This window comes from Canis lupus, chromosome 18 (genome assembly GCF_003254725.2).
Source record: "Canis lupus dingo isolate Sandy chromosome 18, ASM325472v2, whole genome shotgun sequence".
NCBI classification, from domain to species: domain Eukaryota; kingdom Metazoa; phylum Chordata; class Mammalia; order Carnivora; family Canidae; genus Canis; species Canis lupus.
The window spans coordinates 39433714-39460251 of NC_064260.1; the positions used below are offsets into that span (position 1 = coordinate 39433714).

A 26538-nucleotide genomic window follows, 5' to 3' on the forward strand; every position below is an offset into this window, starting at 1 on the left:
AAGCATAGGCAGAGTTGAATGTTTACCGAGCATCTATAATAAGCTAAGTACTGCTCAAGTACCAAGGATTCCTCAAGGAGTTCTAGGATTGTATAGTTTTGTAGAGTTCATGAAACTGTAAAGAGAAAAATCAATATAATTTGTTAAGTGTTGGTAATATAAGAAAACAGAAGTGCTCATGCAGCAGAGGAAAGAATGCATTCTGAATAAGTTGAAGTTGGTCTTATGTGATTGTATGAGACAAGAACTTGTTCATCCTTTGTGTGCACGCTCCAGAATACTCATAGCTACTTGTACAATGTGATGTCAGACCAAGCAGCATCTGAATGAAATAACCATTAGAACTGATTCGTGATCACATATGTACGTGTTACTTCCCAAGAAATCAGAAAAGCCACAGAACTGTAATTAGTCACTCCTCCCATGGACATGCTTCTCTCACTTGTATTTCAAAGCTTCTTTCCTACTTGAGAGCTTGCTTCTGTTCAATATTTTCTACAAGGTAACATTTTTATATTTATTAATTCTCTATTATCCCCAATAATGGCTTCAACCTTTCTATTACTAGATGCTGTTCTTTATCCTTATTTTGAAAGTCAGATTGTCTGTGAATACTGCTAAAACACACAACTAGACAAATCACTAGTTTTGTAAATTTTAACATTCAACAAATAGCGTGTTGGATTCTACTTAAACAAATATCTAGGAGTCTATTACTGTCTATGCACACACACACAATCAATTTTATAAAACCAGCTCCCTTGTTTCTTCGATTTTCTGATTTCAGTGTCTGTGTCTCTATCTTTACAGACTAGCTTGGCACTAAATGAAGCTTCAGTGATGATGACAGCATAGAAAGAAAATTAAATGAACCTCCATTTCAAACGTAAATGAAGTGCTTGAAGTTTTGCCTCTATGTAAGAGAATGTCTTTGAATGAACCAATGAATGAGGTCATCTGGTCATCTGGAAGTATTTAAGTAATATGCTAAAAATATTGCTCAGAGGGATCCCTGGGTGGCACAGCGGTTTAGCACCTGCCTTTGGCCCAGGGGCGATCCTGGAGACCCGGGATCGAATCCCACATCGGGCTCCCAGTGCATGGAGCCTGCTTCTCCCTCTGCCTGTGTCTCTGCCTCTCTCTCTCTCTGTGTGACTATTATAAATAAATAAAAATTAAAAAAAAATTTTGCTCAGAAGTACCAGTGACCCATAATGTCATTGACATTTATGACTAGTATTAGCAATATGAAGCCATAGGTATGGTCACATTGCAAAAGTTTAAGATAAAAGAGGGATTTCACCAAGTGCTTTCATGAATTAGTTGGCTGCCTGAAATTATATCATCACACAGTCTATTTTTTAGTTCATATTGCACTGTGCTGGACTTAGAGTAAGTATGTACTCATGCTTTTTGTACTAATGATTTATCTCAGTAGACCCTGGATACTTACGTAAAAATCATAGTATTTATTTATTAATGCAAAAACCTTCCATGAGGAATTTTAAGAACAGACTCCTCAATTCTTGCTCTTCTTTTAAAGTTAATTTTGAAGGTCCTGTTTATTGAACAAATTAATAAATGTGATGTTGGAAGAATCTATGAGAAAATAGAGAATATTTATCACACATCCTTAAGCAACATTTAATAACTGTAAGAATTTTTATGCTTTTCTTCCCACCTATCTAAAAGATCATGAATCTAATTGGTCATTTTTTTGAGGAAATCTGATCATGTGTACTTAAAAAAATAAACAAATATTCTGGGGAATGATAAGCCTGTCTGTAAGGCTAACATTCATGTATCATATATTTCCTTGGAGCACTAGACATCTGAAAAATGTTTAGATTCTCACACTCATACACACAGATAATGACAGGGAGGGAAGGAAATAACAACAGTCACCAAAGTTCAAGCACTGTTTTAATATATATTGTTTCACTTAATCTGCCCACCAATATTATGATTACAGAATTGTCATTCCCCATTTTGAAGATGAGAAAAAACTCACAGATTGATTGCTTACCTATAATTACTTAGCCATGAGAAGATGTCCAAATGTGTCTGGCTTCAATATTTATTGTTTCTTTTTCCTACTATGATATACATTCAAAACATTTTTATTTTTAAGTAACCTCTACACCCAACATGGGTCTTGAACTTACAAACCTGAGATCAAGAGTCACAAGATCTACTGTCAGGGCACCCAGGAGCTACTCTCCTGCTCTGCCCTTTTTAAAGATTTTATTTTTACATACTATGATATACTTTTTTCACTATACTATGAAGAGAGAAGCCACAGAATGAGTAGAACTATCATTTTATCTATTCCAAAAATATTGTTGATCAGGTATTTGACAGCTGACTGCACACCAAATAATACAATCTACTGTGAGAAAACATCTTATTTTATAATGTATAAACAAATTGAATTTGTTCAATAAGATGAGCTTTGTAGTTAGATCCTGACTCCATCATTTATCAGCAAAATTAATATTTATGAACATAAACTCTGGGATCAGATTTATTGAGAAAGTTACTTAACCTCACTCTGCCTCAGTTTTTGCCTCTGTAAGATAAGTATATATAGTACTTTCTCATAGGGAAGCTGGGTAGAAAAATGGTTTAATGAATACATTATACACCTGAAACTAAGGTGACACTGTGTGTCAACCATACTCAAATAGAAACATTTAAAAAGTACCCATAAAGTACTTAGCATAATTCCTGATACATAGTATTCACTCAATAAAAGTGAACTGGTTTTTATTATTAACTAGAAAGTTACTTCACCTATTTGAGATTTGATTTCCTGTCATAGGTTTCTGTATTTTACTGTTGCTATATTTATAATTATTTAGATATAATGCCCTTATAGTTTTGGTTAATTAATTAATGCCTGTGCTTCCCATCTTGTAAATGCCATAGGTCAGATATAAAATTTGAAAGCAATTATTTCTCTGTTGCTTAACTTGGTAAATGGTCTGTGCTCCCTTAAAAGCCAGAAAGGTGATAGAGAAGATAGATAGATGATAGATAGATGATAGATTGATAGATTATAGATATTAGAGAATTCTTACAAACTGGAAATTATAATAGTTGTATAATATGATGAGAATCAGGAAACATATGACACATACTGACGGAATCTTAATTTTGTATGATTTACTCATGAAAATTGGTCTGTTTTTATTTTCTTCAACAGAAGAATTCATCTGGTGATGTTTAGGATAAATCAGACCAGAGAGAAGGAATTTAGCTTCCTGGAGTTGACCAGTTGTCCAGTGTGGCAGCTTTTCTTCTTTTTCTCACCTCTAGTAACTTATATTCTCTTTCTAGTGGAAATCTTGAGCCTAACTCTGTGGATCACATCCTCATACTATTTCTTCACTGATCTGTCAATCCTACACATTCTGGCTAACTTTTTATTTGAAAAGCTCATTTCCTTGATCAATTTATTTCCAGTGTAGCATGATCATTTTCCTGTTAACTCAATGTTTTGTCTCTGATGCTGTCTGTGACAATCACTTCCATATAACCATTTGCTTTCCATGTGGTCACAATACCAGGTTCAAAGTGTTCTATACTTAAATGGCTTCCATTGCCTGTATTATCAGTTTCATATAGATTTGTGTAACATCACAGTTGTTTCCTCAAGTACTGGCAATATGGAATATTATCATCACATCTTGCCACTTCACTATAATGGTAAAAATTATAGTTTACCATAGACCAAATGGGAACTCCAGAACATGCTTAGCAGTATATGAGAGAGTCTCAAGTTTTCACTTTTACAAACTTTCAATCTTTCTAGTCACTGTAAACCATATAAACCTCTCTGCTTTTGAATCCTATCTTACAAATATAGCTGGGCAATGGTACCTCCTTGAAAATATCAGTAGTGGAATCCTTGGGTGGCTCAGCGGTTTCGCACCTGGCTTCCGCCCAGGGAGTAATACTGGAGTCCCGAGATCGAGTCTCACATCAGGCTCCTTGCATGGAGCCTGCTTCTCCCTCTGCCTGTGTCTCTGCCATTCTCTCTCTCTCTCATTTTCTCTCTCTCTCTCTCTCTCTGTGTTTCTCATGAATAAATAAATAAAATCTTTAAAAAAAAGAAAAAAATCAGTAGCAAACTTAAAAGTCTCTCATATATTGACTCTTCTCTCGAACCACCAAATAAAGAGAAAGAAAAAGAATGTAATATTTGAAAAGATAAGGAAATCTAAAGTTGAATTACTACATAAACCACTTTTTTATTCACAGCATGAAGAATCACTATATGAATAATTTGAAAGGCTTATATTAATTGTGCTTTTATTATGTAATATAAAATGTTTTTTGTTTGCCTTTTTTGAGGGATGGCAATTTCTTTCTTTCTGTGTTTATTTATTTATTTATTTATTTATTTATTTATTTATTTATTTTTGAGAGAGAGAGCATGAGCAAGGGAAGGGGGGGAGGGAGAGGGAGAGAGAGAATCTTAAGTAGACTCCATGCTCAGCACAGACCCCAACATAGGGCTCAATCTTATGACCCTGAGTTCATGGCCTGAGCCAAAATCAAGAGTTAGATGTTTAACTGATTGAGTTACCCAGGTGCCAGATATTAAACAACAGAATAAAAATATTGTAGAATAAATTTCCAAATAATATCTAACCAAGAGTGAAGAATAATAGCTAGGTAAGTGACATATTGTAAATCTTTGGCTTAGAAACCTGATTCCTCTCTTTTATAAATCCTATCTGTCTCATATCCTGCAAGTAGGTGTCCAATTGTGATTTCAGTGTTGAATTAATTTTCTTGAGTTTTAAGGAGCACTTAAGAAATGATGTGATTCTCTAATGAATGAACTTAGGAAATCAGAATGCATGTGGAAGTAGCCATTGATTTGGGGATTGTAATACAATTAAAAAAAATTTATTCATTATTTTATACATAGAGAGAGGATGCAAGCATGGAGGGACAGAGGGGGAGAGAGAATTCTCAACCAGACTTCATACTGAGCATGGAGCCCACCTTGGGACTCAATCCCAGGACCCTGAGATCATGACTGAGCTGAAATCAAGAGTTGGATACTCAACTGACTGAGCCATCCAGGATCCCTGGGACTGTAAAGCACTTAAAATCATTACTTATTCTAATGATATTGGGTTGGAAGATCTATTATAATAAATTGGATTACTTTTCCCTAGAAGACTTGCTCCATTTAATGACATTGGTAGCCTTTTCATGCAGGCAAGACTATGCTGAGGACAAGTTACCTCTTGCTTTACATTTCTACTGATAGAAGTATCTTTGTATATTTGTGGTCATATGTTAATTTAACACAGCTCAAAATAAGATTATAAAAAGCCTATTGAGGACAAAGCACAGTAGGTTTTAAAAATGATTAAATATATACCCACTGCTTATGAAGAGTAATATTTATGGAGAAACTTCCATCACTATTTTACCATAAGACTTGCTTGGATAAGAGAAAGAGTTGAAGTATTTGTTTAAATTGTTTTCTGGGGACAGAGAAAGAAAAGTATTAATTTTGCTTAAGGCTTTCAAAGTAGGTTTCCCAGAGGAAGTAAGCACTGCGCTGAGTTTTGAAAGCTGAGTAGAACTTCAAAGGGCAGAGGATGGGGAAAAGGCATTTCCTGATGAAGGAAACAACTGGAGAATAACTTGGTTGCACCTGGGACACCAATCATGGATAAGAAAGTGAGAAAATATGTGGCTAAATACTAAACTGAATCAGATGAGGAGAGAAGAATGCTTTGCTAAGATCCTTAGATTTAATTTGGTATAGATGAGGAACCATGAACACTTCTTAACCTGAGTAGTGATATGAACTTCCAGTCATGATTCAGCATGTGGCTGAGAGACAAGAATTCTGTGAAGAGTAACAATCTTGTTTTAACCAAGGTAGATAGAGACTACATAACTGGACATTATCATTATTAATCCAGCAAATGAGAGTTTTCTTCCTAAACCAAAATTTCTAGCTCTTTCCTTCCATCTTGGGATAAACTTTCATAGACACATATTCAAATTTTGATCATTAATCGTTAATTTACCTGTTCCTATGTTCTTGCTATCTTTCTATCACCCCATTTGTTTACACATATACTATTGTGCTGCCCAATTTCCTGTTATCAAGGTCCCAAAGTACATGGGGGTAATTCTCCGTTTGTCCCCCACATTGCTGAACAAAAGCTGAGTTCCACAAAGCTCTCAGAAAAAAAAAGTTGTTTATCTTAAACTTCCAATAAGGCAAGCTATTCATATTTTATTTTCTCAATTTTATTAATATTTAAAAAAAAGACTTACCTATTCATTCATGAGAGACACAGAGAAACAGGCAGAGACATAGGCAGAGGGAGAAGCAGGCTCCCTGGGGAAATCCAATGAAGAACTTGATCCCAGGACCCTGGGACCATGACCTGAGCCAAAGGCAGATGCTCAACCACTGAGCCACTCAGGTGTCCCTAATATTAAGATATTAAAAGGGCGAAGTATTTGAATTAGAAGTGACCTAAGATATAAGATATACTGTAGTAGACACTCATGCATTTTATTTTTTTAAAGATTTTATTTATTTGAGAGAGAGAGAGAATGAAATGGGGGAAGGCAGAGGGAGAGGGACAAGCAGACCCCCCATTGAATGCAGAGGCAGAAGTGGGACTTAATACTAGGACCCTGACAGTCATGCATTTTAAAGATGAAGTCAAAAGAGGATAACTTGCTTAGCACTAAAGGACTAACCTGTGTAAACTTTGTGGAACTAAACCCACTTTACCTGGTTCTCTCTCTAGCCAAATGTAATAGATTTATTAGAAATTGCCTCCAAGAACCTAGAAAGTATGGACATTTTTGATGCATTGTTGTAGATGTTTAATCACTTTGTGAAGTGAGATGATGTTTCATCCACCTCATGAAACAAGATGAACTGTGAGGGAAGCCATTAATGTTAGAAAGGCAGGAGAATTATAGTCAAATCTGATTTCTCATCTCACCCAGGTCACTTAGTAGCTTTGATTTTGAGAAAAGTAATTATCTTTTCTAAGGTTCACTTCCTTCAACTGTAAAATGGGTCTAATAATATTAACCCGACATTTTTTTAAATGAGTTTTTGATGAAATCTTACATGAAAAAAGTTCAGCATGTCAAATTTAATGACAGTTACTTTATTAATCAAATATATGAAAAATATTTAACCACTAAGAAGTTCAAGAGCTATACAGAGGACATTGTGGCCTAGAAAAGTAAGGAATGGGAAGCGCTATCAATCATGTGCATAATGTAGGAGTCTCCAATTACATTCATTACCTTTGGGCTTTTCTAAAAAAGAAAAAAAAAAAACCTCCACAATATAAAACAACCCAAAAAAGGGGCTAAAAAACCCCTTTTTATCAAATGAATGTATAATCGATGCCATAATACCATATGGTAGCATATGCTTGTACTGCATTGGTGGAAAGGTAAATTAATGAGTAACTGGCTTTCTTTAGAATGCAGCTTGTTCTACTGAGGCTTGAAGGCAGTGACGAGAATGGGCCCAACAATGCATGGTAAGCAGTGACGAAGGCCATTACCGAGAGAAATAAGACAGAGAAGAGAAGCTTACACCATTCCTAGCTCCCATGTCACTAATCTTTGAGTTGTCTTCAGGAAACTTTTAATTGGCAGAATTGATTGCTTCATCTTATTTTGTTTTTGTTTTTTTTTTGTTTTTTTTTTAATATTATAGGGAAAAATAGTCATCCTTATAAACACAAGCAACAATCTCCCTCACTTATTTTTGAAGGCGTACTAGTTTTCTGACTTCTTTATAGGTAGGGCTCTTTATTTTGGGTGTTAGGAATGAGCCAAAATGTTGCTATTTATACTCAGAATCCTATCAATATCTTATTTAGTAGGAATAAGTGCATGGTGAGAAATGGGTAAATGGCTACCTGGACAAAAACTAGAGCAGCTGGTCATATGACAAATACCAACACGCCTAATTGGGGATTTTTTTCTAAATATTAAATAAAAGGTAGGTAGACACTAAAATTTTCTTGTGATAGTTTTATATGCTTCACACACGGCAAGATATTTATATACATTTTAAGTTGTAAAATCCTCAGAGAACAATTCTGCAGGAACATTTTAAACATGAGAAAACCCAGGCTCATAAAGATGAAGATGTCTGTCATAAGTTTTTCAGATGAAATCTGCCCAGTTGTAAAACCTGTGTGATGAACATCAGTATTAAGGCTAATGGGAACATTTAAGCACAAAATAATTTTTAAAATTTTGCAAAGCATAAAGATACCTTAGTGGATCATTTTTAGGAAAGCAGGAGGGAAGAAAAGGGCATGAACACATACAGGATGCAACATGATGTTTCAGTGTTCTCTGGTAGAAAATGAGAAAAAGATAGACTTTATTTATATAAGCACTTTTATTCTTCATTTTTTGGATTTATTTATTTAATAGAGAAAAAGTGCAGGGCAGAGGGGCAGAGAGAGAATCTCAAGCAGATTTCGTGCTGAGCATGGAGCCCAATGTGGGGCTTGATCTTACGACCCTGACATCATGACCCTAGTTGAAATCAAGAGTCTGATACTCAACTGGCTGCACCACCCAGATACTCCCAAATAATCATTTTGCATTTTCATTGTTCAGGATAATATGGAGTCCTTGAGGTCTTTCCAGGAGAGAAGAGATAGAGCTGAGGAATTTGAATGGGGAAGAAATGAGAGAAACCAGACATGTGCTGTGAAGCTGGGGATTGAATGCTGTAAAATAGCCCCTGGAAAAATCCTTCGTGGTTAGGGAGCAGGGGGAGAACTTAAAGAGTAAATATGACTAATGCTTACATTTTATTTTAAAATATTTTTGTATTAAATATCTTTCATCTGCATTTGATAGAGCTGCAGTGTGTGTGTGTGTGTGTGTGTGTGTGTGTGAACATGGAATGGATAGATAGGAGGTTTATGGCAATTTTAAAAGGTCTCAAGAGGCTTGTGATTATTTAAACACTGTCATCACAATTTTAAAGTCATAACTTGGTCTTGGGCATAACCTCTCAGGAATTAATTAAATTCTAGCTAATAATTATCTCTTTATATAGTTTTATCTTATGTAGATAAAACTTTCTTTTTTTTTCAAGAGGAATCTTGTTTTTGAGTGGAAAATAAAATTCAAGATTACATCTACCTTTTCCTGGGGATCAATATTTCTTTTCTGATTATAGCTTAATATTAGTTATTTTTAATGATGGAGGGGGGAATTTTTTGAATGAATTTGGATCCAACTAGTAATGAATGATGTTTACAACTCCTAAAGGGTTTGTGATTGTCACAGATTTAACTAAGCTTGGTCCACCAGGAGTGCAGATTCTAGATTGCCTGGTTCTTAAATACCTATAAGAAAGAAGCAGTTGTGAATACAAATCTGAAGACCAGAGCAAGCTCTACAGAGACTTACAGTAATCTTGGACATTGATTCTAGAGGTTTGTATTAGTTAGATAATGATTTCAATTCCTTCAAGAGCAACACAAGATAATGATTAAATTAGAAGTTCAATTCTCATTCACATAAAATTCTGAGCTGGTATGTCCGTTGAGCACTGCCATGATTTTAGTAGTTATGACTTATTCACTCATTTTTCTGCCATTGTATCCACATGTTCCTGGATAGCTCTGCACTATGTCCATTTGAACTGCCAGTAGAGGCAGAAAGAAGAAAGGGAAGGGCAAGTCTATGTTATAAAGGGATGGGTAAAAATTGCACATTTCTCTTTCATCACATTCTCTTGCCTAGAACCTACTCTTTGATTGTAGAAAATCTAATTTGAGAATAAACAAAGAGAAGGGAAGTTTTGTGGTTGTGTTGTTTTGTTTACTTTAGTTTTGCTTTTTCTTTCTTTCTGGCTCCGAGAAACAAGCATCAACATGGATATAGGGGAAGTACCGCTTCTAGCCCAGGCTCTGTCAAATCCGTCTATGGCTCTGAGCTATCACTTTGCTCTTTTATTTGTTTTCTTAAGTGTAGACAAACATTCTTGGCCAAGTCATTTCTATCACCTAACTCAGGTCTGATGGACTGAAAAATTAGCTTCTCTAAATGTATCGAATTGACTGGAAATGTGTTAAAAGACTTTTTGAAAGCTTTCCTGTGCATTATATCACCTCCATACATGGTAAAATATTTCTAATCACTCAATTTTTCAAAGATTTCTTTTCTTCCATTTTTCTCCCAAATAGCATCTAGTCATTCTAATCTAGGAAATACTAATTTCTTATATCTCACAAAGAATGAATTAAGATGTATCTTTTAATTTATCAGTGGGTTCCCTTTAACAAAGAACCTAAGGAGTTTATGTGGCATAGTCTGGAAGAAATCATTGTTATCAGAAAAAGAACTTCTGGTACAAGATTCTCAACTTCTAATTAAATTATCTGGTAAATTCATTTTCAGTGGTGAATATCTGTTTGTTGGCATTGACTGGCAAAATATGAGATGAAAAAAACTGATGTGAGGTTAAGTAAAATATTGAAAATAGACAAAGTAGAAATGCAGATGGGAAAGAAATGTCCTGACAAAACCCAAAAAGATAAATAGATAAAGAAAAATAAAAGGGGTAATTAGCAAAGAAAAAGACTTAAAGCACATTAGAGACTGGAACTCAGAGGTTTGTGTTTGATAACGTTTAGCTGGACACTGTTTCAATTAAACCATTATTTCTAGTGACTCCTGGGGCAAAAGTCATAGAAAAGGAAAGAAGAAAGTGTAGAGAAAAAAACCTAAATGATGTTCTTTTTTTAAGATACCTTATTATTTTTTAATGATTTTATTTATTTATTCATGAGACACACACAGAGGCAGAGACACAGGCAGAGGGAGAAGCAGGCTCTATGCAGGGAGCTTGCCGTGGGACTTGATCCCAGGACTCTAGGATCACACCCTAGACTGAAGGTGGCACTAAACCTCTGAGCCATCCGGCTGCCCCTAAATGATGTTCTAAGAAAATATGATAGTTTTTTTTCCCTTAAAAAAATTTCTATACGAATCCATTGCTCTCATTTCCCATTGAAGGAAATTATGAGAAGAAACTTCACCTCAGTGACTGAGTTCATTCTCCTCGGACTGACCAGTCGCCTGGAGTTGCAGATCGTCCTCTTCCTGCTGTTTCTGGCCATTTACTTGGTCACCCTCGCAGGGAATCTTGGCATGATTGTACTCATCCAGGTCAATGCTCAGCTCCACAAGCCCATGTACTTTTTCCTGAGCCACTTATCCTTTGTGGATCTGTGCTTCTCTTCCAACGTGACTCCCAAGATGCTGGAGGTTTTCTTATCAGAGAAGAAAACCATTTCCTACCCTGCTTGTCTGGTGCAGTGTTACTTCTTTATCACCTTGGTGCACGTGGAGATCTACATCCTGGCTGTGATGGCTTTTGATCGGTACATGGCCATCTGCAACCCTCTGCTTTATGGCAGCAAGATGTCCAAGAGTGTGTGCACATCCCTCATCACGGGGCCTTATGTGTACGGAGCACTCACTGGCCTCATGGAGACCATGTGGACCTACAACCTAGTCTTCTGTGGCCCCAATGAAATTAACCACTTCTACTGTGCTGACCCACCACTGATTAAGCTGGCTTGTTCTGACACTTACAACAAAGAGCTGTCAATGTTTGTTGTGGCAGGATGTAACCTTTCCTTTTCTCTGCTCATCATCCTGATTTCCTACCTTTATATTGTTCCTGCTATCCTGAAGATTCGTTCAACAGAAGGCAGGCATAAAGCTTTCTCTACCTGTGGCTCCCATCTGACAGCTGTCACCATATTCTATGCAACTCTTTTCTTCATGTATCTCAGACGCCCCTCAAAGGAATCTGTGGAACAGGGAAAAATGGTAGCTGTATTTTATACAACGGTAATCCCCATGCTGAACCCCATGATTTATAGCCTTAGGAATAAAGATGTGAAAGAAGCATTAACCAAAGAGTTGTTAGGAAACAAAAGGTTTTCTTAAAAGCTATCACTATTGTTTTGGTCCCCAAATATTTCTAAATCTTTTCCCAGTTACAGAGTGGAATGAGAAATATGGTACATCAAAGAGGAACATTACATTTTTTAAACTTTTAATAATTTTTTAAAGATACAAACAGAAGTAAAATTTTCATTACAAAAGTTTACATTTGTACTTGTCATTCGTTTTACTCAGTATTTATTTTCTTTCTTTGTCTTTTGTGCACATGGTAGTATTACATTTCTTCTGTTCTGGGTTTAGATGGAAGGGTGTGATTGTTTTTTGGATAATGAGGTAGATTAGTATTCATATGTGTCACTTCTCAGTTGAGCATTTAATTGTTGGTGAGAAATTGTTCAGTGTTTTTTTTTTTGTTTGTTTGTTTTGTTTTGTTTTTGCCTTGCCCTGGTGACCAGCAATATTCAAAATTCAAATTATAAGATGCATTCTTGAGTGAGGACATGTGGGAAAATGCCATGCACCAACTCACACTAGAAGTGAAGAATGGATGACAAGTGCCTTTCTTTTTACAAGGTACTACCATATGTTGAGTTGCTTATTTCCATGGCATCAAGTACCCTCTTCTGACTTACACGATTTAGTTATATAAAATTCAAACATATGAATCCATATAATAGAGAAATCAAACACCACAACTCTCAAAAAATCGTATTTGAGATTTTGTGTTTGTAGTTTTTTGTTTCTGCATATATATGCATGTTTTCAGTTAAAATATATTTTTGCAATTATAAAATTACTAATGTAAAGTGCATATGTTGTTTTAAAGGTTGAATAGTACTACAGGCTTATATACACTCGGGTCTCCCTTTCCCCTCATCTTATCTCCCCATAGGTAACACATTCTTATTGCTGTCTTTCTCACTTAAATCATTTTAAATTAGAAGCTTATATGTCTATTTATTTACTTTCAAATATATGCATGATTGATTGGCATCTTTTTACTAAAAATAATGTATTAATTTTTTTTTTTTTTTTTTTTTTACCAATCCCTACATTCATATCCAAGAATCACTAGTGCTTTGTCCTCAAGTTTCTAATATGGTCATATTTGAATTTTTTTTTAAATTTTTATTTATTTATGATAGTTACAGAGAGAGAGAGGCAGAGACACAGGCAGAGGGAGAAGCAGGCCTCCATGCACTGGGAGCCTGACGTGGGATTCGATCCCGGGTCTCCAGGATCGCGCCCTGGGCCAAAGGCAGGTGCCAAACCGCTGTGCCACCCAGGGGTCTCATATTTGAATTTTTTAATTGACATTTGCTAGAACAACTCTAAATATATCATTAGTAATACCTGAATAATGATATGAGTAGCACTATGAACATTGCTAATACTTATTACCAACACTATGAGTAATACTATGAATGCAATTCTCTCATCGTTCATTTATTTGATTTTCAGAGTTACTGGTTGTTTTTACTTTTGCTTTTTAAAAAATTATTCTTTTTTGCCAAGCATACACAGAACTATAAAGTACCTTTTACAGAGACAGAATGATAGGTGATCTATAATTCATACATTTTGTCCTTAGGGACATTCTGTTCTCATGTTGAATACTGCACTGGTTGCTCTCTAATATGTTGCAGAGCTGTTATCTGGAGATAGTGATTGCTACTCTTGGTTTAAGTTGTTCATCCATTCAACTTATTACTGGGCAAAATGCTACAAATTAGAGATTAAGTAGTACACAAGAGAGAAAAAGTGCTTTATTATGTGTGGAGGTGGAGATATTGCAGCAGGCACACAAACAGATAACAAAATATTTCAGGCGTTGGTAAGTGCTATGAAGAAGGGAAAGCCAGGCAGTCTGGGAGACAATGACTTGACAGCATCAGAAGTGAGGATTGTGCCAATGTGTCAGTGACTTGGAAAGGAATCTTGGAGAAAATGAAACATTGACTTCAAAGCCTCATGGACCAGAAGAAGTCAAACACAAGGAGATCTTTGGGAGTTATAAGCAGGAGAATCACTAGTGAGTACAAAGTTTCAGGATGATGCCTGGCATGTTGAAGTCACAGAAGGAAAAGCCATGTGCCTGGAGTGTAGTAAACAGGAGAAACGATGGGAGAAGTTGATGCCAGAAAAGTGGTTCCCTTATTTACTGGACAGCACTGTGCATCGTCAGAGTTGACAAGCTAACACACTGCACCAGTTTGCGTTCATGTCTGCACTTTGGTTGCTGCCATGTGATGTGTGGCCAATAGTCCCTTAGGTTAGGCAGAGTGGGTAGTAGTAGTTTGCTTCATTAAGGTTTTTCTTTTTTAAAATTATTGTTGTGTTGAGTCAGCAAAGATCAGTTTATGGAACACTGACTGGACTTTTCTGCTCCAGCTCCAAGTTTCCTGCACACATTCTCTACCCTTAAAATTTATGACTTAGCTGAAAACTCGTTGACTTACACATGCTTCAAACATTCTTGCTTTCTAGCTTATCTCATTAAGCACTCTAGTCAGGTAATCATGGTTAATAATATACAATTATATGTTACGTATACATATTAGAAGAGGAAGGGAGGATTCGGAAAGAAATAGTAAATGTGAAAATGGAGTTAATTAAAACATCCAGGAAAACATTCTAATTTGGAGGAAGGAGAGAGACAAAAGGCAAACTAGAAGTTTTCAGGGTGTGTTCCCTAGGAAATAAAGGAATCTCTGTCCTTTGTCCAACTTCTCTGCACAGGATTTAGGGGATTGAGGGAGGATATAACGCACATTCTGATAGACGTGTAGAATCCAAGTACTAGGATAGCCTGTTTCTCTGTTCCAGTTGAACAGTTAGAAGCAACAAATTCCTCAACCAACAATGATTACAGTGTATGTTTAGGGAGGAATGGCTTCAGTCTTCCCAGAACTTCTGTGGTCTTGCATAGTGCGGTAGCTCTAGATTGTTCACAATTTCTTAAAGGGCCAAAAAAGCAGATAAAATTGGCAAATGAAGGGTTAATTTTAATTAATTAATTAATCAATTAATTATATTATTCAGAAAGAAAAAGAGAGAATTCTGAGAGGGCAAAGGGAAAAGGAGAATATAAAACAGTTTCCTCGCTGAGTGTGGAGCCCAATGGGAGCTCAATGGCAGGACTCTGAGATTATCACCTGTGCTGAAATCAAGAGTTGGCCACTTGTCTGACTGACTACCCAGGTGCCCATTTGCTGAGGTCTAAATAAGGAAGAGTCATCAGATAAGAATGAGAATATATCAATAGAATATCATCTCCCTGAGAGCAGGTATTACTATAATTATTTTTTAATTATAACTGCATTTAGGCACATAGTAAATGGATACATAAACAAGTGAATGCATGTCAATGTGTATAGATGCTGATATGACGTTCAAGAATTGTTGTGTTTTCCAAAAGCCTTGTAGTATATTTATCTTGTAGAACTTACGTGCAGTACCATGGTTATTAGGGACAGGAATGAATTGACTTAAATGTTTTCCACTTTAAAAGACAGAACCTCATAATATTCATGAATCTCAATTGGAGGAATATAATTTCATGCCTTACAACATAGATATTGAGAACTAAAAATTATTCCCACCACACCTGCAAACAATTCTCTAAATTAAAGAAATAAAAATGAAAAGTGTATGTCTTAATTTATTTTCTCTTCTAAATGGGTAGAAACCATAAACTGGAAGAGGAAAGCTACTAGAAATCATCTTCTGTTGATAAAAAGTATTTATCAAGGAATTCCTTTTTTTTAAAGATTTTATTTATTCATGAGAGACACAGCGAGAGAGAGAGAGAGAGAGAGAGAGAAAGAGAGAGGCAGAAACACAGGCAGAGGGAGAAGCAGGCTCCATACAGAAAACCCTACATGGGACTTGATCTGGATCACATCCTGGGCCAAAGGTCGTGCTAAACTACTGCTGAGCCACCCAGGCTGCCCAAAGAATTCCTTTTTTTTTTTTTTTTTTTACAGTGTTACACAATTAAAAATTATCATCCCTAATCTGGGAATTTAGTTGAGTCTTAGAGAAATGAATTAATTTTTTTTCAGGCAAGAAGCTCACTTGAGGCTCATCAACAGGTGAATATGACAAATGACAAGTATCATCCTTTAGTCTCCAATTTTTTTTACAGTTGTATCCTTCCTGAAAATGGAAGGAACTTTATTAATACACAGAATTGAACTCATGAAGTACAGATTACTTGAAGACTATGTCATACAGACATGATTAATATCACATAGGAAACTAGGACTCTCCTCAAGCACAAAGAAACATAACACAGTCACCAGGATACAGACAAAACATTTTAAAAGGGGAATAAAGTAAACTCTCAAGTTCTTCTAGCCATTTTCTTTTGTTTACTTTAAAAATTGTAATCCTGCTGAGAGTAATTTTGCTCTTGAGATTCATTTCCCATTATAGATGATGCAATGTGTAGCATTTTAATGAACTCTTCAGGTTTCTGTCTATACCCTCCAGTGAGAGATCCCCATAGTGGGAAATTCAACCCTTATAAATCCTTCTGAATTACCTATCCATTGATAATGACAGATGAGATGTTTCTGAGAACATTCTTTCACGTACAGGTAGGTTCATGCACAGGTAGGTTCATGCACAAGGACAGTGTTGTGTTTTTATGGAATCCCTCTGAAGTGTTAGCCTTCCAGGTGACCTTGTAATTCTGTGCAGGAAGATAATGTTCTTGGGAAGGGTTTTCAGGAAGTGGCATGAGAAGCTTCACTACAACAATGCACATCAGTTGTAGTTGGGGCCTTTGGCCTGATGCCCTACTCCAAGAACTGCAATCATTCAATGGCAGAAGTATGTCCCATCTCACCCAACAAATAGTAGGACTCCTCCCCATGCTAAGTGATAGATAATTCTATTTCTGTTTTCTCTAATAAAGACATTTCTCTGCTAGTACAAGTGTCATTTTCCATTTCTCTCACTTTACTCTGTGTCTGTCTGTGTCCTACCTTCCTCTCTCTCTCATATGCATGTACAGTCATTGAATAAAACTTTGACACAGTTCTACCATTTGTGCTCAAATCAACAGTATGTTCAGGCACAAAGATTACAAACCCACTTACCCTGAAGATGTTAATAAATGATCCTGTACTGCTTAGAACTCACTGGTCCTTTTCTGTCCCTTCCTTCTACATACCTGCTTGACTTTTGGAGTTTGAACATGGAGATAGCCTGGGAGAACAATTTCACTCTGAATGGGATTTCTCTGTTGTCCTCTGCCTTGTTATAAACAGCACTCTGAGTACATCTGTAAGATCCTGGCAGGTTCATTATGAGCCCACACATTTCCAAGGGTAACAATTTTCTGTTTGCCTAAGATGGAGGTGTTTCCAAGGATGCAAAACTTTCATTCCTAAACCAAGAAATTTCTGGGCAAACTGGATGTCATTTACTCACGCTACAGATATCTCACCACAGACTGAGCTGGTCACAGACGTAGATGGATGTCCTTAGTATTGAGAATTTGAAATTCATTTTGCTCCCCTATCCAAATTTGTCATGAAACAGCTACTAAAATTGAGACCTTCTTGGAGCTAGAGATTCAGCTTATTAGGCGTGACTTATTCACTGAATCATTCCTCACTTCCTAATATCATTTATCTTTTTCTTCTATGTCTTGAGCACATTTGCCATGAGTGAAAAGGAAGCAGTTAAAAATACTCTTGTTACATATTACTCATATAGTTTATTAATCATCTAAAACCAATGAACTTGTACAAAATGTTTCTAAAGGGGTGCTTAGATAGAGTAGACTGAAAACATAAAAAGATTTCTTGCCTAAATATGTGGAGAATGGTAAATTATTCAGAAGAAAGCAAATGAATTATGTAGACCCCTCAGAGCAAAGAGGATCTCAAATGAGTTGACAATGTCTTCTTTTCTCTTTTTTCAAATCCATGATTAGATGAAGTAACACCTCTCTGAATGGACTATTTTGGCAGAGAGGACCTATACTGCGATCTCTATCTCTTTGCCTCAGTCACTACCAATAGTCTAGAGAAGGATGAAAGCCATGTCTTGATTTTCCCATTTCCATCTGTTATCTATCACATAAATTTCTACCAGAAGATGAGCAGTGGGAGGCACAGAGATAGTGGGAAAACTAAGAGATAAATCCTGAGGAATAAAGAAAGCAGGCCAGATCTCAGATGATAATAGGTAAGAACAGTTAGGTGTCTTTTTGACAAGAAATGAGTTGGACATAAGAACTTATGATGGATAAGAGAAACCAGTGATTTTTTTGGTGGAAATATTAACTATATAAATGAAGAAGTGAATCAATAAATATAAAAGTGATGATGATGATGCTTTTCTAACTTGTGCTTTGCTGGCACATACAACATGATTTATAAATAACCAATGATCAGTTTTGCAATCTCTTGACTCATAAATAGTAGATTGTGAGTAGAATATTGAATGTGCTAAATGGTATCCAGATTCCACAAATCTAGCCATTTTATTTGATACTGCCCAAAACTAAAAAGAACCTTCTTCACAACCCCTCAAAAATGTCCTTATGTTTTAGAAATGTCATTGATGTAAACTTAAATATCGATAGAAGAATATAATAAGCCCTCACTGTTTCATTGTTATTATTTTATACAAAGTTCTAAGACAGAAAGAAAGGAAGAAATGGACTGCCATAGAATCTGTTAATGCTTCAAGACCAAGGGAGAAGAATAGTCTAACAAGAGGAAATGATGCTTGAATTTATTTTTATTGGACTTGTTTACAATGTGGACAAATGGCAGGCAATGATTCAGTTCTCAATAGTCAAATTTCAAGATGTTAAACTTTTAAACTTTAAAGTTTAAAAGATTTTTTAAAAGTTTTAAAACTCTCTAATTCAATGTGATGCTTTAAAAGATTTTTCCTTTTTTGCATAAGAATAATTGGTTTGCACTATACCATTTTATATAGTTTTATTTAATCATTTTTAATTTTTTTTATTTAATCATTTTTATGATAAACAGTTCAATAGGCAAGTTTCATAAATGGATATTGAACTTTCTAATGATGAAATAGCATTTCTTTGTGGTTTTGAATAAATTTATAATGTATTAAAGACCTTTGAAACTCTATAAATCTATTGAATAATTAAAACATATGCACTTTTTAAAATGTGGGGCTGGTGGTAAAAGGTCTTTCCTTTTCAAGAGACAGCAAGAACATTCTCCTTTTTAATTTTTTTTTTTTAAGAGACAGAGTCAGGAAGGCGCAAAGTGAAAGAGAATCTAGAGCAGGCTCCACTCCCATTGTGGACCCCAATGCAGGGCTTGATCTCAAGACCCAGAGATCATGATCTGAGTCAGATTCAGGAGTCAGATGCTTAACTGACTGAGCCAACCTGGCTGCCTACCTTCTGAAATTTTTGTGTAGACAAGAATAACTATTGCAAGTTCTGTCAGGGTATTTGTGAAATATTATTTTCCTATTTTTTTCTGTAAAAAAGTTTATGTAGAATTACATGTATGAAAGAAAGAGATACTGCTAAGAAAATATGTATGAGAAAGAATAGAGGAAAAACAAAAAGAAAACTAGCTGAGGAATTGAAAGAATTGATTAGGAAATGTCATTATATATGATGAATGGCTCTATTTGGTCGGTGTATTTTCTGATTTCTGTTTATTTGGTTAGATAACATGCATCTTCCTCTGGATCAGATTTAAGAAAATGCTCAATTTTACTGATGTAACAGAATTCATTCTTTTGGGATTAACCAGTCGTCCTGAACTGCAAGTCCTTTTCTTTGCGGTGTTCTTACTGGTCTACACTATCACGCTGGTCGGGAACATTGGCATGATCATTCTAATCAGGATCAGTCCCCAGCTCAACAGTCCCATGTACTTCTTCCTCAGCCACTTATCTTTTGCCGATGTGTGGTTCTCCTCTAATGTCACACCGAAGATGTTAGAAAATCTGGTGGCTGAGATCAAAACCATTTCCTACACTGGCTGTATAGTGCAGTGTTTTTTCTTCATTGCCTTTGTCCACGTGGAGGTGTTCATCCTTGCCGTAATGGCCTTTGACAGATACATGGCGATTGGCAACCCTCTGCTCTACAGCAGCCGAATGTCAAGGACCATCTGTATTCGACTGATCTCTTTTCCTTACATATATGGCTTCTTCATTAGTCTGATCTCCACACTGTGGACCCATGGTCTATACTTTTGTGGGAACGTAGAGATCAACCACTTCTACTGTGCAGATCCAGCTCTCATCAAAATGGCCTGTGCAGGGACCTTCATCAAAGAATACACCATGCGCACATTGGCAGGGCTCAACTTCTCTTATTCTCTACTAGTCATTATCATCTCCTACATTTTCATCCTCATCGCCATCCTAAGGATGCGCTCAGCAGAAGGAAGAAAGAAAGCCTTTTCCACATGTGGCTCCCACTTGACAGCTGTCACCATATTCTATGGAACCCTCTTCTTCATGTATCTCAGAAGTCCGACAGAAGAGTCTGTGGAACAGGGCAAGATGGTGGCTGTGTTTTACACCACAGTAATTCCTATGTTGAACCCCATGATCTACAGTCTCAGGAACAAAGATGTAAAGGAGGCCATGAGCAGAGCAGTCAGTAGAACTTTTTTAACTAAGTAAAATAGAAACTTCAAATGTATGATGACACCATAGTTTGAAGGAGAGTGTAAATTTACCATTTTTTTTCAAATTATTCTGAGAAGAGTTGTTACTTATGTTTTCAATAAAGTGACAGGGAATACATAAATGAGAAAGGAGTAGTGGCACGAAGGTAAGGGAAGTATTTTGTAGACCTGACTTTCTTGGCCTATGAGCTCTGAGATGATGACTTGTGCTGACAATAGCATCCACTCTTTCCCTTCCACATAACGTCAAGTTCAGTAGGTTATTTTGTGACTGGGAATGTTTGCTCCTTGCTTTTGAATATTTAACACATCAGTGTTTTGGGTATGATTTTAAAACACTGTAATGGTGTCTTCTTGAATCTAGAATAGATGTTGGTTTGAGATTACATGTTATTATTTTAAAATGGTTCCATTGAATATGATTTCACCATGAGGCATTGTTATAACTGGAGACAGTACAGCTGAGAATGGAATATTTTATGTAAAATATGATATAAAATATGTGTAAGCAGTGGGAATTGATATAACTGTATCTTGGATGAGTGTTTACCTTCCAAATATATAGTAGTTAATTCAATAAACTTCATTTGTATGTGAACATACTTGATGTCCTATGGTATCCATCTAAGATCCATTTTATGTCTTTTACTACAATAACTATCAGAAGGTGATCACAGAATCTCAGTGATGTTTTGGAACTTGGAATTTTTTTTCATAAATATATTTTGATAAGTTATCTTTAGAAAATTGGAGGAGATGTAGATAAGTTTGTTCTTTTATGCTTTTTAAAAAGTACAGTTGTGTTTGGTGGCAGTTAGTAGCAGAACCCTTAGTAGTTGTAGCACATTTCTATGTACCTTGTTTCATATCTGACTTTGAAATGAACACATCATCATTCATAAGTAACACATGCTCTTTATGCTCTATCCTTTGTTTTTCTTTTTTTTAAGATTTTATTTATTTATTTATGAGAGAGAGAGAGAGAGAGACAGGCAGAGGGAGAAGCAGGCTCCATGCAAGGAGCCTGACGTGGGACTCGATCCTGGGACTCCAGGATCACACCTCGGGCCAAAGGCATTTGCCAAACTGCTGAGCCACCCAGGCATCCCTGTTTTTCTATAATACTATTGCCTTAGCTTCAAATTGCTTTTATATGAAGGATAAGAAGGATTTAAAGGCACAAAATGTTAAATTTCATTGTGAATGCTCAAAATCTGTAATCTGCCTTTTCAGGATTTAAGTCCTGTTCATTTTCTTTGTTTACCAATAGTTTATAAGAACATTAAAAGATAAGGCTATGTTTTTCACAAAGAAAGCAGATTTATGCATGCACTGTATGTGTTTATCTGCATACACATATACGTATATGTTACACAAGTGTACATATGTGTGTATGTATATTTATGTGTTGTGTGTGTGTGTGTTTCAGAGTAGTCAACTTGATTGTACTTTCCAGGAGTTCTTAGGAATTTTCTTTGGGAATATTTTTTTGTAATTGTCACATAAAATAACCAACATGATGATATCATTTATAATATTATATGGTTTAATATTGTGGGCTCTGTTATTGTACTACATTATTTCCAGTTTCACTACATTTAATTTTAATTTTATAACTTCAAATTACCTACATCTTCAACAGCAGAAATCCTTTCCCAACATAGCTGTATCTTGGCAGACAGTATAAAACTTAGTCTACCTGAAAGCCAGTAATTTTCCTTATTATTAAAGTTTAAATGTTGGAGAGGATGCAGAGGAAAGGGAACCCTCTTACACTGTGGGTGGGAATGGGAACTGGTGCAGCCACTCTGGAAAACTGTGTGGAGGTTCCTCAAAGAGTTAAAAATAGACCTGCCCTGCGACGCAGCAATTGCACTGCTGGGGATTTACCCCAAAGATACAGATGCAATGAAACGCCGAGACACCTGCACCCCGATGTTTCTAGCAGCAATGTCCACAATAGCCAAACTGTGGAAGGAGCCTCGGTGTCCATCGAAAGATGAATGGATGAAGAAGCTGTGGTCTATGTATACAATGGAATATTCCTCAGCCATTAGAAATGACAAATACCCACCATTTGCTTCGACGTGGATAGAACTGGAAGGTATTATGCTGAGTGAAGTAAGTCAGTTGGAGAAGGACAAACATTGTATGGTCTCATTCATTTGGGGAATATAAATAATAGTGAAAGGGAATAGAAGGGAAGGGAGAAGAAATGGGTAGGAAATATCAGAAAGGGAGACAGAACATAAAGACTCTTAACTCTGGGAATCGAACTAGGGGTGGTGGAAGGGGAGGAGGGTGGGGGGTGGGGGTGAATGGGTGACGGACACTGAGGGGGGCACTTGATGGGATGAACACTGGGTGTTATTCTGTATGTTGGCAAAGTGAACACCAATAAAAATAAATTTATTATTAAAAAATAAATAAATAAAAAACTAGCAAAGTGAAAAAAAATAAAGTTTAAATATTCTTGAGTATTAGTGAAGTCCAAGATTACAACACACTCCTCGGGCATTTGAATTATTTCAATTCTTTTTTGCGCCTTTTATCTATTTCTCTGTTGGAGAATACATTTTTCTTTTGCACAGAAGCAATTATTTTTCTAATTACTCTAAGAGTGTTGTCTCACTGTACATTAAGTTCCATGTGAGAAGAATCCATTTCTGTTGTGATCATCACTGTAATATCAGTATTGTAAACTCTGAGTCATTGTGGATCAAAAATTGAAATTTTTATCCTCACAATTAATATTTACTTTTGGGTAATAGGATGAGATGAATAGCAGTCCAAACTGGAACAAATGCCTGGATTCAGAAATCCAGTCCCTGATTGATTAGAAGTGTAACCTTGAGAAGTTGTTGAAACTCTCTGGGCTCTAAGTTTTTTGTCTGTAAATATTTATAGTAATGATCTCAAGATGTAGTTATGAGAATTAAGTTAAATTAGCACATGCTAAATCTAATATATGCTTTACTGTTGCTATTATTAATTTTCTTATTTTCCCTTGCATAAAATGATGTGATGCAGATATGTTTTTTATGCTTTGATATGCTATAGTTTTCGTTGTAGGGAATGATAACTTATTTCATCTTTCACTGAAAAAGCCCAGTGGCACAAGACTGTGGACTGCAGCACACAAGATTGCCTCATGCAGATTGAGTGACATCATCACCAAGTTTAACGTGATGCAAACCCAAAGCCAATTGTGTTATTTGATCCCAAGACACTTTAAAAATAACTTGAGTTTGAGGAATAGCAAAATTGTAAAAATCTGCTATTAATACAAAATTCTCTTCCTCTAGAGAGCTACTTGCCCCTAGGGTTGTTCGTAGAGAATACTTCTTAATTGGTTCTTCTTTTTTTTTTTTTTTAATTTCTCTAAGGCAACCATTTAAGGGAAACTTCTCTTGTGGACTTTCAGGTTCTCTCTTGTCTCGTAAACATTGTTTATCAGATTTTTTAAGATCTTATTTATTTATTCATGAGACACAGAGAGAGAGAGGCAGAGACACAGCAGAGGCAGAGGTTAGAAGCAGGTTCCATGCAGGAAGCCCGAGGGGACTCCATCCCTGATCTCCAGGATCATGCTCCAGGCAGAAGGAGGCGCTAAACAGCTAAGCCACCAGGGCTGCCCTGTTTATCATATCTTATGTAGCATTTGCTTTTCACTTCTGCATTCTTACTGGGAATATTTCTCTTCATTATCAGGTTGGTATAAAAATGTATCTGATTTGTCAGATTAAATTTGCATCTTAGATTTTATTTTCTCTTATTCTTTGTAATTACCTTTATTTATTCCACACATATCTGCGTGTGTAGGTGCGTATTTGTGCACATGGTAGAGACAGAGAAATGGGAAGGAAGGAGAAAAAGAGAGAGAGAAAAAGAGAGATTTTCTATAGAGATTTGATTATTTGATTATTACAAACTATTAATGGAAACTATAATTTGCAAGAGTGCATTTAATAATAATTGCCCAGTGTATTTATTATGTGTGAATGTGTAAGATCTCTTCATACTCCTAACTAAACAATGAAGTGGGTATTATTGTTACAGTAACATCACATTAAGGCATAGAGAAATTAAAGAGAAGCAAAACAAGTATAAAACCAGTCCTTGCTGGGATGCCTGCTGGCTCAGTGATTGGGTCTCTGCCTCCAGCTCAGGTCGTGATCCTGGGGTCCTGAGATCGAGTTTCACATCAGGGTCCCCACAGGGAACCTGAGTCTCCCTCTGCCTGTGTCTCTGCCTCTCACTCTGTGTGTGTCTCTCATAAATAAATAAATAAAATCTTAAAAAAAAAGAAAGAAAAGAAGTGTGCAAAATATCCAAGAAACTTTCCCAGAGCTCCACTGGATCCTCAAAGTAGAGTGAATCATTCCCCACTTTTTGATTCTCCTATAAATCTGTAAAAATATATTACAGTTTTAGAAATTTTAATTACCACTATAAATGGTGACTTTAATCTCTTTATTTTACATATGTTTAAACTCTAGAATATAAGAGTCAATAATGTTTAGTAGATTATAATTATATGTTAGCTATGCAAAAGAGTCCACATCTAGGGAATATGTATGATTATATGGATGTGTACAAGTAGTTTACTCCTTTCTACTTGGCTTTGATGACCATGTGGTAAGTTTGTCCCTGTTCAATTTATTTATTTATTTATTTATTTATTATTTATTTATTTATTTATTATTATTTATTTATTTATCTATCTATCTATCTATTTTAATAATAAATTTATTTTTTATTGGTGTTCAATTTGCCAACATACAGAATAACACCCAGTGCTCATCCTGTCAAGTGCCCCCCTCAGTGCCCGTCACCCATTCACCCCCACCTCCCGCCCTCCTCCTCTTCCACCACCCCTAGTTTGATTCCCAGAGTTAGGAATTCCCAGAGTTCTTTATGTTCTGTCTCCCTTTCTGATATTTCCTACCCATTTCTTCTCCCTTCCCTTCTATTCCCTTTCACTATTATTTATATTCCCCAAATGAATGAGTCCATATAATGTTTGTCCTTCTCCAATTGTCTCATTTCACTCAGCATCATACCCTCCAGTTCCATCCACGTTGAAGCAAATGGTGGGTATTTGTCATTTCTAATGGCTGAGGAATATTCCATTGTATACATACTCCACATCTACTTTATCCATCCATCTTTCGATGGACACCGAGGCTCCTTCCACAGTTTGGCTATTGTGGACATTGCTGCTAGAAACATCGGGGTGCAGGTGTCCCGGCATTTCATTGCAACTACATCTTTGGGGTAAATCCCCAGCAGTGTCAATTTAAATGAGTGCAAGGATTAGGTGAGATTAAAAGTAATATTTTCTCAGACACTTAGGTCTGGTGAATTATTTGATTAAATGGCTTCCATCCCTAATTATTGACAATATGCTTATAATGAAAAAGTTATAAGGTAAAAAATCATTTATGCTATGGGTCAAAATAGAACTGTAAATATCGTAAAATATGAAACTACCAAACATGGAAAAAAGAGATGTTTAAGAAATAGTCTTGGAAGGGCGCCTGAGTGGCTCAGTCAGTTAAGCAGCTGGTTCTTCATTTTGACTCAGGTCATGGTCTTAGGGTCCTTGGATCGAACCTTTCTTCTGGCTCCATGCCCAAGGGGAAGCTCCTTGATGAATTACTCTCTTCCTCTACCTCTGCCCCTCCTCACATAGGGTCTTTCTCTGTGTGTGTGTGTCTCTGAAATAAAAAAAATCTTTAAAAAATGAAATAGTCTTGGAATTTTGGCTGAGCACAATATTTAGTACTCGTATGCTTCAATCACAATATTTAGTATAACTGGCATGCTAGGGCACCTCAGTAGCTTTCAGAGAGCCTGCTCCATGGCAAGTGCTCAGGAGAGATGTGCCGTGAGAACAGCAGAGTGCAGTCAC

General features: G+C 36.1%; 3 protein-coding genes across 4 annotated transcripts in view; all 3 read left to right on the top strand.

Moving 5' to 3' along the window:
• The window catches only part of LOC112663682 (olfactory receptor 5M3), a 145059-nt gene that overhangs the window by 117456 nt on the left and 1065 nt on the right, over positions 1-26538 (top strand). The window contains exon 1 of one of the 2 annotated variants that reach the window (XM_025452756.1): positions 23940-23948. The exons of the other annotated variant lie outside the window; for it this stretch is intronic. The gene's annotated coding sequence lies outside the window, so the exon portion shown is untranslated. Of the gene's footprint in view, positions 1-23939; positions 23949-26538 lie in introns of those variants that run through there. 2 annotated transcript variants of the gene reach the window in all.
• On the top strand, positions 11074-12012 carry LOC112663143 (olfactory receptor 5M8). Its single transcript, XM_025451722.3, has one exon. It carries the CDS (start codon positions 11077-11079, stop codon positions 12010-12012), a length of 936 nt encoding a protein of 311 aa, XP_025307507.1. The 5' UTR covers positions 11074-11076.
• Positions 19687-20619, top strand: LOC112663683 (olfactory receptor 5M3-like). The gene has a single exon (XM_025452757.3). The coding sequence runs from the start codon at positions 19687-19689 to the stop codon at positions 20617-20619; it is 933 nt and encodes a 310-aa protein (XP_025308542.3).

What these genes read in the sequence shown, in the direction of transcription:
- LOC112663143 (XM_025451722.3), top strand. Translation starts at nt 11,077, where the DNA reads ATGAGAAGAAACTTCACCTCAGTGACTGAGTTCATTCTCCTCGGACTG.
- LOC112663683 (XM_025452757.3), top strand. Translation starts at nt 19,687, where the DNA reads ATGCTCAATTTTACTGATGTAACAGAATTCATTCTTTTGGGATTAACC.